The following is a 14,663-nucleotide window of genomic DNA, read 5'->3' as shown; positions in this document are numbered from 1 at the left end:
TTCAAAGCCTTTGATTCTTTGCTTAGTTTTTGCCAGGGTGTTCTGTCTATTTCTGATAGTGGGGTGTTGAGGTCCCCTACTATTACTGTGTTCTTATCTATATGTCTCTTTATTTTGGTTAAGAGTTGGCTTGTGTATCTTGCTGCTCCCCTGTTGGGGGCATATATATTAATAATTGTCATATCCACTTGTTGAATACTTCCTTTAAGAATAATATAGTGCCCTTCTGTATCTCTCTCTATGGCCTCTAGTTTAAAATCCAGTCTATCTGATATGAGAATTGCTACTCCAGCTTTCTTTTGAGGTCCATTTGCGTGGAAGATGGTACTCCATCCCCTTACTCTAAGTCTGAATGCATCTTTGGGTTCAAAATGAGTCTCTTGTAGACAGCAAATGGATGGGTCATGTCTTTTTATCCAATCTGCAACCCTGTGGCGTTTTATGGGAGAGTTTAAGCCATTTAGATTGATAGAGATTATTGACAGATATGATTTTAATGATGCCATTTCTCTTTAAAGTCTTTGTATCGGTTGTGACTTGCTGCTCTGTATCACTCTTGGGGCCTTTTTACCTTTATAGAGCCCCCCTTAATATCTCCTGTAGGGCTGGTTTCGTGGTTACGAAATTGGTTAATGATTGGCGATTTTGGAACGTCTTTATTTCTCCATCAATTCTGAATGACAGCTTTGCTGGATAAAGGATCCTTGGCTGCATGTTTTTCTCTGAAAGAGCTTTAAAAATGCCCCCCCAAGCCTTTCTCTCATTCCAGGTCTCTGTAGACAGGTCTGACGTAATCCTGATACCTTTGCCTTGGTACGTGAGAAATTTCTTTGCCCTGGCCGCTTTCAATACTGTATCCTTGGATCTAATATTTGCGAATTGCACTATGACATGCCGTGGCGTAGGTTTGTCCTGGTTGAGCTTGGATGGGGTCCTCTCTGCCTCTTGGACACGAATGCTTGTTTCCCTTGCTAGATTAGGGAAGTTTTCAGCTACAATTTGTTCAAATATCTCTTCTAGACCTCTGTTTTTCTCCACCCCTTCAGGGATGCCGATGATTCTGACATTGGATCGTTTCATAGAGTCAGTAATCTCCCGTAATCTACATTCGTGGGCGTGGATTTTTTTAAGACCAGCTTCTATTTTCGTTTTTTCTTCTACTAACCCATCCTCCAATTCGCTAACGCGTTCCTCTGCCTCGGTGACCCTGGCCGTCAGAGCCTCTAGTTTTGACTGTATTTGGCCCACTGAGTTTTTAATTTCTGTCAGATTCGCTCTCATTTCTGCCCTTAGGGATTCTATATTCTCAGCAACGCTTTCTCTGATGCTTTTTTCAAGTTTACTCATCATCTTGACCATTGTTGCTCTGAATTCCATTTCTGATAATTGGGATACATCCATATGTATTAATTCTGTGGCCGAGGCCAATTCTGTGGCAGAGGCCACAGACTCATTATCTTTTCTTTGCTGGGGGGGACTTCTCCTTCTCGTCATTCTGATGAAGAGAGATTGCAGGGTTGTCCAGAGCCCAAGTGTTGACTGGGACCCAGGCCGTGCGCCCTTGTTTTATAGAGATCTTAGGGATGTGGGCTTCTTCCTTAAAGAGTTTATTTATTTATTTGAGAGAGAGAGAGACAGTCAGCAAGAAAGGGAACCCAAGCAGAGGAGTGGGAGAGGAAGAAGCAGGTTCCCGGTGGAGAAGCCCGATGAAGGACTCCTTACGGAGCGTTGTGATCACACCCTAATCCGAAGACAGGTGCTTGGTGACTGCGCCACTCAGGCGCTCCGGGTTGTGGGCTTCTTGATTTTTCAGCCTGCCTTCTGGGGGAGGGGCCTGCCTGCCGGTACTCAGAAAACCCTGTTTGGGTAGAGTCTCTGTGTCCCTTGCGAGGGGGGATGGGGATGGGCACCCTGTGAGCCGGTATTTCCGGGCTTTTGTTCTCTGGCGGCTTTCCCTGGCGGTTTGCTATGCCTCTTCTGAGAGAGCAGCAGCGGCTGAAATTCAGCCTCTGTCTCAGAACAGAGGGATCGCGGATCGTTCTCCACTGATGTTCTGGCCACTTTAACTCTGTTTCTGTTGGTGCTGCTCAACCCTGCAGCATCCCGGGCTGTGCGCCCCACACCCGGCGTCCCAGCCCTCACTTCCAGGGCCGGCACGTCTCTGTCCTTTGTGTTTCCAACCCCGCCAGCCGCCAGCCGCCCCGCGCGGGCTCCCGGAGCTCCCCGTCTCAGTCTGGTGTCTCACGGGTGCTGACCGCGAGTCCGCCTGCTCCCCCGTGCAGGTGGCCCTCCAGCCGCCAGCCGCCCCGCGGACGCTCCCGGAGCTCCCGGTCTCAGCCTCGATCCAGTGAGCACACCGGAGCTCCGGAGCTCCGTGAGATGCTTGGTGGTGCACGCTCCCGGCTCACGGACTCAGTCTGCCGTTTCCAGAGTGCGGGTCCGCGGTCCGCCCGCTCCCCGGTGCAGGTGGCCCGCCAGCCGCCCTGCGCGCGCGCTCCTGGAGCTCGCGTTCTAAGTCTGTTGTCTCGCGGGTGCCGTCCGCGAGTCCGCCTGCTCCCCCGTGCAGGTGGCCCGCCAACCGCCAGCCGTCCCGCGTGCGCTCCCGGAGCTCCCTTCTCAGCCTGCTGTCTCAAGCGTGCGGGTCCGCGGTCTGTCCGCTCCCCCTTGCAGGTGGCTACCGCTTCCCGGCGCCCTGACACGGCGGCTCCCTCCCCCTTCTGTTTAGCTTCCGATATCTGTGCGCGGTTTCACGGCTCCCCGCTTCGTACCTCGATACTCAGCGCTGGAGATGTTCATTTGTAGAGATCCAGATGTATCTTCCTGCGTCTCAGGCTGATTCCGTGGATATTCCTGCTGGTCGTACCTATCCAGCTCAACTCAGGGGACCGGCTGAAAAAGGGGTCCCCTACTCCTCCGCCATCTTAACCTCCCCCCCACCTCTTGGCATTATTATCATTTTTTACCCCCAGGGTGAGATAGGAAGGCTTGGGGGGGGCGGAATTGGGTAAAAGCCCCTCTACCCTGGGATAAGGCTCTGCTAAAGTCTCTTCCCCTAGAAAGTAGGCCTTTCTTATGGATAATGTTTAAGGCCTATCTCAAAATGGTTATCTTTCTCCTCCACCTGCCAGAGCCAACAGGAGATATCTCTTGACTCTTTACCATAAGAAACTGATAGGGTTCCTGGAGGTAAAAACCCTTGAAACTCTGGAAAATCCCCTATGACTGTGGCCTCCAGGAGTTTCTCACTCTCAGGCTAGCCCATGCTCAGTACCCAGTAATTTGTCAAAACTGCCATTTGAGTGATGCCACCAGTTTCTGGCTCCAGTAGCTTCTACCCTAGGTAAGGATGTATCAGCTGTGAATCTCTGTATTCATCCTTCTCAGGACAGCAGTTTGTCTTGCAACCTCAGTTCTCTGAGGGGTATGAGAAAAGGCATTGGTTTTCAGGGTTTGTTTTTTCTTTCAATTTTTTTGTTTTGTTGTTGTAAGGATAGGAGTATAGGATAAGGATAACTTCCAAGCTCTTTACACATTGGATCTGAAAACAGAAGTCTAGTTGATAATCTTGCACAAGTTAACTTCTCTGAAACCACTTCTCCGAATCCACTTCTCCCTTTGTGACATGGAGATAATAAAACTTTCAGGCCTACTTCATGTCATCATTTAGATTAAAATGCTTTAGAAACGGTAAAGCACTATAGTTACTTAGGGGTTATTACCAATTTGTCAACATCCCTCACAAATTTCTGGAGGTGTCACCAGGAAATACCTATTAAGCCAGGAATAACATTTCCTAGCTCCCCTGAAATTGCTCTGTGCCCAAAGAATGAAGTAGGAGACATGTCCACAACTGGTCCATAATAATGTCCCCAGTGCTCCTCCATGCTCTTTACCGTTCTCTTAGAAGCAGAGGATAAGACCCTGGAAATGATGGAACTATATGATGGAAAAATCCCTGCCTACAATGAATAGACTATTGGGTTGTTATATGTGCAAGAAAATCATTTTACTGTCTTAAGCCACTGAAATCTTGGCGTTCATTTGTTACAATAGCTACTGTTACCCTATCTAACAAAGAAATTGATACCTTGATATTGGAGCTAGTTACTTACACACATGACCTACTAGTTGGGTGCTGAGCTGGGGAAAAAAAAAAGATATTGTAGACTAGAGGGATTGAGACTCAGGTCTTGCTGTGGTACAATATTGAGTGAAACTGTCACCTGGGATAAGGATGACAAAGAGAAAAAAGAGAGACTGTTTTGTTCCCCCCAAAAATTGAGTGTTTAAAGATTCCAGACAATAGGAAATAAGATTGAAAAAGACCTGAAGCAAATTAAACCCATTAAGATTTGTCAGGTAAACGACTCAGCCTGAGGAAAAGAAAGATAATGGTTGTGGTATTCTCTTCCAAGCCCTGTTCAAGATGGCTTTAGGGTAACTACTATTGACAGGGAGATTGGCATGGGGGCAAGGAAACACAGCTGCAGTTCCTGCTCCCTACACCTTCCCCTATCCTCCCCACTTACCAGGGGGCCTGTGCAGCCCTGTTCCAGTACTTCCCACGCCTCTCCTCTCTAGTGAGCTTGCTGTTCCAGGTTTAGGTCTGGAACGCAGCAACCCTGGTGGCAAGGCTTGAAAAACGTACCTTGAGTAACTTAAATTTCATCCAATGGGTGGTGAGGTTTGCTTCCTTTCACACAGCTGCCATCTTGATTATTCCCCTCTCCTAATCCAGGTTTCTGCTGTTTCCTGCTTCTGGAGATTCCAACTGCAACAGGCCATGCTGGGGCTTAGAGGGGGAGCAGGGTGGGGGTAGGGTGAAGGGTTGAGTGTCGGGGATGGGAAACCAACATCCCTGAGAACTTTCTGGACCCCTCCCTGGTCAGCGGCTCTTCCTCCCACGAACCCGAGTTGGAGGCTGAGTGCCTGCATGTGCTGATCTGTCACATCTCTGTGTACAGTTAGCCACTAATCAAATTTCAACTTGGCTGTAACACTTCACTGTAATGGTTTTCAGGGCTAAGACCAATCAAACTAAAATGTGTGAGGAGAGAAATCCAATAAGAGAAAGCAATTTAAGATACAAGCCTATTAAGTCAACCTATGATCATTAAACTTTTAAATTTAGGGATTGCCCTCCCCGTCTTCAGACCACTCCTGGGAGGCAGAGTGGCTTCTTGTTTCTTTTAAATCCAGGCTTAATGTTACTTCTGAGTTCTCACCTAGACATTTCCCAGGAGCTGCATTCCAGCGGCCCAGTCTCTTCCTTACCCGGGGTCAAAGGCTGTGCTCCTGGGTGGGTGGTGACATCTCTCTGGCCCGGCCCGGCCCTGCCCTACCCCACAGCATTGGTGGGGTGGGGGGCCGTTGAGAGCAGTGTAGAAGGCCCCTGCTGACTGGGATTGCTGGGAGAGGGAGGTCCTGGGTGCTGGCAGGAAGGACAGGTCTGCCCCAGGTTGCTTCAGTAAAGCTCCCTCTGAGCAGCAGCGTGGGGAAAAACTGCTTCAGGAGATAGAGGCATGGACTCCTGCTCAGGCCCAGAAGGGAGACGGTGGGTTCTGGAGATGGAAGCAAGTCAGATGACCTCGGTGGGGGGTGAGGGGCTGCACAATTCCAGGAGGCCACCACACAGGGTCAGGGGCTGTGGGTAGGGATAGTTATGGGGACGCAGGTTTTGGACACACTGTGGGATGCCCAGATGATGTGGTGGCAGTCTCCACTCATTTGTGAAAATGTTAGGAAAATGAACCAAAGGCTAGAGACAAATGACCTAGATCTATATGCCAGAAGTGGGGGGTGGGGAGGCTGGGGGCGGGCGACCCTGGGTCCAAACTTTTGTTTCTGAAAGAAAATGCTATCTTTTTAAATTAGGACTAACTTTAAGGCCTTAAATTCACATATGTTATTCAGACTATTAACGTTTCAAATAGAAAAGAGGTAATCAGCTCATTAGGTATGAAGTGATTTTAACAAGACTGCTAAAGCTTTATAGAAGAATAACTCGTGTTACATCCTTTGTGTGTCAGCTGAGGAGGAAAGGCTACCACACTGGCCGCCCCTCGTCAACACTGCCAACGGTCACACTTGAGCCTGGCTTCCCCTCCACAGTCCTGTCACAGGCCACTGTCTAAGCAGGCCCGAGCTGCCCCTCACTGTCGCCAGGCCTCAAGGACCACGCGTGGTCACAGAGCACCTTTCCTGGAACTGCAGCACATGTCAGGTTTGGCACATATTTTTTATTTTCTTTTACTTTCACATTTACAAACTCAGGAAGCCATTTGGAGAAAGGGGAGGTTGAGGCTGCCTGGAAGAAAAGCTGGGCTCGTGGGCACCGTGCAGAGTCGGGCACTTAGGACTTCTCACAGGGAACCTGGCTTGTATCTCAAGAGCCCTCACTGTCAGGCGACATCTAAAATAGTAGCTGTGGCCTGCTCCTCCGTGCCTGGAAGACTCCTCGGCCCAGGATTTTATTGCTGGTGAACTTGATTATCCAACTTAGAGTCCAGGATGATGGCATTATCATAAACGGGTTCAGTGGTGAGCATTCTGCAGGGGTGAAAGGAAACTGCCATGTGTACCCTGCACAGGTCCTGCTGCGCCGTCCTGTGGCCTGGGCTTGCCTCTGGCCACAGGGGAGGGCCCTGGAGATGGGTGCTGTCCATCCGGACGGGACAAAGAGGCGAACAGTAATCCGGGCGGATGTGCTCAAACCACAGCAGCCGGAGCGCCAGAGCCCAACCAGCTCTCCCTCTCCCCATGCAACGTGTCCCTTAAGGCCCCCCAAGATGTCCCCTCTCCCGGGGGGGGAAAGAATGTACACACTCCTCTCTTTCCAAAGCTGCATCTCTTGGGCTGAGTGAGACAACTGTCTGGCAGGCAGCACAGAAATACGGACTAGAGGTACCTAGGCATAGACCCTGGAAAGATGGACTGCCGAAAAGTACCCTCGGGTCACCTCTGAGTTTCACAGGAACAAGACTCATGGAAAGAATGGTTTGCCTCTGTGATTATAGCAGCGCCAAGATGAAACCCAGGCGTCATTTTATTACTCAGATTTGATCCTGTATTAGCCCCATGTGATTTTTGCAGACCATTAGCTTCTCCATCTCTCCTCAAAATGCCGGGTGCCATTCTTGCAATCCTTCAGTGACAGGCAGGACCACCCCACCCTGCCCGGGAGCCGCCAGTGCGTCTGCCTTTTTGACAGCTGAGGGAAATGACTCCACACCATGTCATTTTTCTTCCCGGACTGTCAGACTGCAAATGTTTCGCCCCTTTCCCCTCCTGAGGAGAGTAAAGGCCTAATGGCACTGATAGGGGAGGGGACCGAGGGGGATCTGCCAGGGCCCTCAGTGCACCTTACGTCTAAACTGAGTTGTAACGGTCAGGGTCCAGCTTCATCGGCCGAGGCATGCCCAGGTCCATGGGAGGCTGTGGTGTCTCCGGAAAGAATGGAATGGAGGACAGGTCATTTCTGTGCTCACATCTCCCACCTGGTTAGCCTCTGGTCTAACAGATATTTGAATTCACAGTTCTACACATTAGTTGAGCAAAAAATCTGGCTTCTGATACCCAAAGAGCTTAAAGTCCCCTTCAAAACGTGCATACAGGCGCCGGATGTCTCGTTTGCTGATGCCCAGAAAGTAGCGCTCCACCTTGGTTTTATTATACACGGTAATCCCCGGAGGGATGGTAGGGTAAGACACCAGGTGGGCTATGCCGGCCTCCTGTAAGATGTATGGGGCATCGTCCTCCAGGGTCTCATGGTGACCGATCACACTGTACGTTATCTCGCAGGGTGCACACAGTTCAACGTATGTCACCCAGTGGATGATGTGGTCCCCAAACTGAAGGTCCAGCCACCTGTGGTTTGGATCGCCCAGGTACCGTACAAAATCTTCGAACTGGATGCCCCTGGTCTCTGTGCGGTTCCTCCTGTATTTCCTAATGATGCCAGGGGCAATCTCGTGCCTGTACCACGGCTCAAAGCGGGGATTGTGAACAAACTTATCTTTAAATGCAGAAATCAGTCTTTCGAAGGGATCTCTTACAATAAAAAACTTGAAGTATGTTTTCAAGCTAAGGAGAAAAATGAAGAGCAACAAGCATTTAGGCTGAGGCCCGCTGGTGGTAACCAGGGTGAGGTGGGACGAGGGCAGAGTGCCTGTTGGAATGGCAGTGGCCAAGGCAGCCAGAACGCGGCCTTCCGTGAGGAGTGAGTTACACGCATCTCTGAAGCCACCCAGCCGCCTTTGGAAGCACAGCCTATTACTGACCCATCTTATGGTGAGGAAAGAGAGGCTCAGAAATCATAACCATCCCAGGCCACAGGACTCATCATCCCGGAGGGCCACTGTGGGGACATCTACTTATCTCAACAGATATGTGAATATTTCAAAACTTCAAGGGCGTTTGAAAGTCTTATTCTTGGGCAGGAACCCTGAGTGAGGGAGAACAGCAGAGGCCAGAGGAAGTTCCTTTAGGGGACCTCTGTATAAATTCAATTCACAGTCTCCAGGGGAAGGCCAAGCCAGAGCAGGGGGCAGGTAAGAGAAAGGGGGGGGGTGCGAGGCTGCGGCTCCAGCTGGCGGGAAGGCGGCCCGGGGGGCTGCCAGCAGTGGTGGGGATGGCGCAGTGGCAGCTGCGTGACGGGCCTGTAACAGTGCTGACAGAACAATGACGACATCGGTCACCGCTGTAATTATGGTGCCTACTCTGCGCCAGAAACCGGCTCAGGGCCCTGCACACCTGAACTCGTCTTCTCACAAAAGCCCCCATGAGATCCGTGCTCAGGTGGACAGCAGGACCGCACTTACCTGGGAGGCTCTCTGATCCCGCATCTAACACCTGCCTTCTACAGGTCTGGCACAAACTGGGAAGACTAAGTAACCAGCACCAGAAGTAACGAGAATCAAATGGCCGAAAAGCAAGGGAGATCAAAGTTCATTTGGTGCTCTGACATCTACTTGCTGCTCATGTGTTCAGATTCCTTCTGAGCCTTGTCCTGCGGGGTCATTTCACAGCTAATAGAAAGGAATTTTCAATTTACTAGCTAAGTCATTTTTAACATGCCCAGTCTCCACCCTTGCTGTGATCAGTGAGGTCTGACTCTCTCTGCCTGTGTAAGGCCCCGTCCCCACCACCTCCCCTCCAGGCAGCTAATATGGAAGCAGGTGTAAGGCCTCTGAAAGAAAATTAAAAAATTAAGTGATGCTCCCCTGTAATCCAAATCCCTTTCCTGTGACCTAAAGGTCATATTCAGTAAGGAATCCATAAAACTTAACAGAACCAAAGCAGAACAAAAATGAACTACTCATTTCTATTAAGAAAATTATGTAACCTTTGTTTGAAAGGACTGCATGAAGGTAAGGGTGGAGAAGACATTCTGAAATTCTCACCAAGGTTTGTGAATTTAAATGCACTGAACACTGGGCTTCTGCTCGGCTGCCTCTTGCCAGTGTAAACCAAAGCCTCCAGCAGTCCTTAGAGCAATTTGAGATGCATGGCAAAGACAGAACTGAGCCTCAGGGTTTACCAAAATTCCCCTCCCCTTAGGAACCTACTCCTACCGCTTCTGAATTTCTGCATCGCTGAAGGAAGAGAGACGAGGGAGGCCATTCTTCTCATGGTCATGAACCACATTTTCGGGTATCTCTTCAATGGAAGGAAAAGCCCCTGGGAAGGAAACAAGGAGGACAGGTTGGCTGCCTCGGTGCGACCCTTGAAGGAAGATGCCTGGTTCTCTTAACTTGGGCCCCATGATCCCCACAAGCCCATCCCTTAAATCCCAGTTTAGGTCTTTGAATTCCAACTGCTTCTGCCAGCAGGATGAGATAGTGAAGAAAAGCTTCTGGTAATCCATAAGCCAACTAGAAGAAACAGACGAGTTGGGGTGGGTGGGAACATGGGGGAGAAACACTGTCAAAACCTACCCCTGGCAACACACCTAAATTCGGCGAAATCTGACATTTAAAAAAGATCCCTGCATGTAGAAAGGATTCCTAAAATGAGCAATATTCATTCTACTTTGAAATTGGGGGAAATACCAAAGGAGTAGGACCATGAAATATACTGCTGGTTGATGCCCCGTTGGGGCCCATTACCCACAACGGGCTTGGCTCTCCCAGCTCCACATCCCTAAGCTTAAGGTGGTTCCTAGGCAGCCTCACCACATGCCAGAATGGCAAGTGGCAAAGCCAACTGGTTCTGGGAAAACCTGGCCAATGCTGTGGGAGCAGTGTGATACAGCTGAAGCAGGGGACAAGGAGGACAAAAAGAATCTAAGGCAGGGCAGGATCAAAGCCACAGTGCCCAGGTCGGGGCTGCCAAATGGAACCTTGGATGCACCCCACTCTCAGGTTGGTGGACTGGGCAGGTTTTTCATTCTCTTCTCAACTTAAGACAAATAGAAACAAAGCGTCATTATCCACGAAGGTTCTAGCCAAGCCTCAGCAAACCTTCCAATCCATCACTGGGTTAATCCTGTCATGTTAGAGTCTGGCAGGAAAGGATCTCTGTTGGGCTATCTACACAGTGGCCACTGGCTTGACTGTCTGATTTATCCCTTCCCCAAGTATGTAAGCACCAGTCTGGAACTCTGTGCTAAGTGCTATGGATGGCCACGAAATGAGCAAGATGAACATCTATCTGCTCTCGAGGGGATAATGAAAGAACCAGCTCTGAAGATTTGTACCAGGACCTGCCCAAGTACCTGTCCCTGTGCAGGTGTCTCTAGGGACGACTGAAGATAGCCCCAAGGACCATCCTCTATTTTATGGCCTGGCAAACCTGCCGCCATTTTTATCCTGCACTTGTAAATTGGTGTTTACTTCTTTAAGGTCTGATACTTTGTACTGTGGTGGCATATTTCTAAGACATTTGTGTATTTATTGTCTTAAATTTGATTTGTGACCTCACTCTTTGATGTCAAAAATCCAACTTACTATCAGATTACTCAAGAAGCCATTAATTATACAGTGTAAGATGAGGCAAGTGTCTCCCTTGTTTCCTCCAACCAACCAAGAAAAGGCCAAAGGAAGCAAGCATGAAAAGGCCCATTGACCACCAACTCTGAGAACAGCAGCAGGAGTGGTGGGCTGGAGGGCAGAGACAGCAGGGCCACCTGCCACGGAGCTCTGGGGGCTGATTCCTGGTCCTGGAGTCACACTGCTGTCAACTGGAATTATGTTTCTTTTGAAGCTGAAGTTAACAGACAGAGCCCGTAATTATCTTGGACCAATTCAGGGTAATTGGAGTTTAAACAAACAAACATGGTATCCGAAAAGAGCAGTGAGTAATCAAAACCTGTAGAGTATGAGATCACTTTTCAGTGACCTAATTTGTTCCCAAATAAACATCCAATTTCCTGAAGCAAGTCGATTTAATCCTCTGAATATGGAAGCTCAGTGTAAAATGGGGGCGCCTTCTTTCTAGCCAAGTGGCACAGAATACTTCATCTGTGGGTGAAGGGGCCCCCAGGCCCACCTGGCAGGGCTCTCCTCCCAGGCATGGGTGCAGGCCCTTCCACTAGAGGGGCAGCCAGGATGCCAGTGAGTGTGGGGCCTCAACTTACCAGGACAGAGCTAGTGACCAGTAAAAGGCAAGGCAGTGCATCTGAAGAGAAGAAAACGGATCAGCCTGGGGCTGGGGATGGGGGTGATGGGTAGGTTGCTTGAGACAGGAATTCCACTCTGGAAAGTGAGGACAGGAGATTCTGACCAGGTGGGGCCCTTTGAAAACTTTAGTATCTAAAACTTTTAAGCCACCGGCTTTTAAAGTACACCACCAACAGGGGAAACACAACAGAGAACTGTCTGTAAGCCCTTCCAGGACAACTGTCCCTGCCTTGGCTCCTCTCTGCTGCCCCCCTCCGCCTCCCCTGCCCAGGCCACAGCCCTCCCCCCCACCCCCAGGCAAACCCTGCTGTCCACCGACCAGACATCCACTGGGCGCTGCACGCACCATTTAACACGATCAGCACTTTCTTCCACTGGGTGTTGCCCACTTTGGGGGTCTGGCAGAAAAGAATCTTGTGCTTGTCACAGACGAATATCCGGTCCAGGACAAACCTGGAGACTGCGGTGTGTGAGAGGTTCTTCAGGGCTTCATCCCTGCAGACGTTTCTGATGAGTTCCAGGCGCTCCGTATAGACCAGGGGTTGAACAAGCCGGCCGTCTGACAGCACCTTCCCAGTTGGCTGCAAGCAACAAGGAGGCAGAACGGGAACAAGGGCTTTGTCAATAGAAAACAGGAGCGAACCCCGCAGGAGCCACCCGGGGAGGCCCTTTCCCCTGACCTCATGCTGTGTGTTGACACACTGAGGGCGAGAACCAGAGCTGTCTCACAGGAAGGGCAGGAGTCTGTGGACACCATTCACCTTCAGGGGCCTGGGATTCAGGTGACATGGATACGCTGGACCAAAGCTCAGTCAGAGATGTGATGATGTTTGTTCATCCTCAGCCACCCTGACCAAGGAGGAGGCACGGGAGAGAGGCCTGCCTGCCACTTTGCAATGGCAGGCATTAGGGCCCACGCGTCTTGGACACAGCAGGATACCCGGCATTCCAGGATTTTAGTGCAGGCCAGTTTCTGCCCCATTCCTTCTCCCTAGCATTTCCCTCCACATAATTCTGAGTGTACGTATGTGGACAGTACCTAGGGACCGGTCATCTACACACGTGGTGAGTGTTCCAAAGATACTCTGGTATACGGGAGAATCGTTTATTAACTAGCAAAACATACCTTAGGTCATTCGGTATGGGTTTTAAAAATGCCAAAGCCATTACTCCATCTCCTCAGTGACAAGCACGTGGCTATGCTTCCCTGTCATGAGGCTTAAGGAGAGGGGAACGGGTTCTGCGTGGTAGTGGCATCCGTTGTACTGGAAGCGTGGCTGTGGGCAAGTGCTGGAGCACGTTGGTGCTGGTTTCAGCTGAGTCCTCCCACCAGGCGGGAAAATCCATGTGAGCACTGGGCAAAGGCTCTGATCCAGACACCCCTGCCTGCCAGGAAAGCAGGCCTGGAAGCGAGCGGACACGGACCACGGGGACCATGGGGGGGCATGGCCTCCGGCTGCGTTTCTAAGGTTGGGGTGCAAGCTGCACAGGGGCACTGCTGTGGCTGCTTTTACTCTGTGACGTCTCAGTTCTGAAGGGTTTGTTTTGATCACCTCAGAGTTACCTGGAACAGGTCTTTCAGTTTTTCCTCTCAAAACCAGTGTAATTTCTAGCCTGTGTGTAGTGAGGATGGTTCCTCTGTAGCCTTCACACACACAATACGACCTGAGTGTGAATACTGAGTCATCGCTCTTCCTACATCAGCTCGAGCTGGCACCGAATGCTGTGGAGAAGCCCGTGGCCCACCCTACCTACCCCTACCTCAACGGCCACTCTTTGTAGACAACCCATTTTTAATACCTGGGTGCTGGTCAGATTTTTTCCATAACGTTTAAGCACATTACAAACTTTTCTAGGTTAAGTCAGTCTGGGTTTCTCTGCTGATTTGCCTGGAAGGCCGGGAGCCCTTCCTACCTGCATCCTCGGCTCAGAAAATGTCCTTTTTCCTCAGGACACTTAGGTAGGGGTGGAGCTCATGTGCGACAGTGGGTGAAAGTCATTTGAGGTTAGAAGCTGGGCAGGGGTTTCTGGGTCAGAGTCTTCACCCCGCAGCTCACGTGGGTTTTTCCCATCTGGTGGGAGGACTCTTTAGAGCAGAAACCAGCGCTGACATGCCCCAGCATTTGCTCACAGTGGCTACACTTAGATACGACTGACACCACTAAGTAGAACCCGTCCCCTCTGCTTACAAATACCGTGTGCTTAACACTCAGGAGATGGGAGTCTTATACCACATATTTTTTATACCTCAATGAATGTCTTAAGAAAGGAAACATACAAAAGTTCTGACAGTGGTTGAAGGGAGTTATGGATTGCCATGGGCCGTAGTTGTTTTTTTCCTTTTAATGTTGGATATTTCTTTAAAATACGTGACTTTATCTTCCTTCTTCATAAAATACTTGATTTAAAAATATTGGCTGGTGGGGAAGCACCTATATAGACTTCTAGAAAGTTCTAGAAAACTGTTCCAAGTCCTCTGTGGATGATTTCTACCACATCTGGGTACTTTCTGTATCCAAAGTTGGCTCTGCAAATACAGCACATTTTTGTCTCTCTTCAGCACGATCTTCACTAACCAAAAGTCAAAACTCTGCCAGAACCCCCTCTGAATTTCCTTCCAGGGCTCACCTGTCTCTTTCCTACCAGCATGGGTCCTTTCTCATCTTTCCTTCCTCCCCTTTTCTACAAAGTGACAGCCACTATTTCCAGCCACTTCCTGAAGTGGCCTCAGGGCCTTTCCACTACCCAATAAATCGGAGTTGAGTCAGTATGGTTGGCAAGGAAAGGGGACGCAAAATGGGTTCATTTGACTTTCCTTCTTACGAGAAAGTTGACTTAAAAAAACCAAAAAAGATGAAAAAGCTCAAGTTCCAAATCATGACACATACCCTCTGGGACTGTTCTAGAACCTAACACAATATCTGTGACAGAAAAGGGCTTTTGTTAACACTCGTTTCAAAATTCTACTGCTCTGTCACTTGGCAGAATGAACTGTTTGACAAATATTTATCGAGTCTTTACTCTGTGCTTGGATGCAGTTGCAAG

At 49.8% G+C, this 14,663-nt stretch overlaps 1 protein-coding gene across 4 annotated transcripts in view; it reads right to left on the bottom strand.

Annotated features, from left to right (window-relative positions):
* Positions 1–6,219: 6,219 nt before the first annotated feature.
* CHST10 (carbohydrate sulfotransferase 10) overlaps positions 6,220–14,663 on the bottom strand; it is a 29,517-nt gene continuing 21,073 nt past the window's right edge. For all 4 annotated transcript variants that reach the window (XM_034658985.1, XM_034658984.1, XM_011224928.3 and 1 more), the window contains 3 exons: positions 11,965–12,199; positions 9,573–9,678; positions 6,220–8,082 (listed from right to left, as the gene is read on the bottom strand). In XM_034658985.1, the coding sequence (XP_034514876.1) occupies positions 7,545–8,082; positions 9,573–9,678; positions 11,965–12,199 (879 nt within the window). In that variant the 3' untranslated portion in view covers positions 6,220–7,544. The remainder of the gene's footprint in view (positions 8,083–9,572; positions 9,679–11,964; positions 12,200–14,663) is intronic.

Source organism: Ailuropoda melanoleuca, chromosome 4 (assembly GCF_002007445.2).
Source record: "Ailuropoda melanoleuca isolate Jingjing chromosome 4, ASM200744v2, whole genome shotgun sequence".
Lineage (NCBI taxonomy): Eukaryota > Metazoa > Chordata > Mammalia > Carnivora > Ursidae > Ailuropoda > Ailuropoda melanoleuca.
This window is presented reverse-complemented; position numbering and strand designations above follow the sequence as displayed.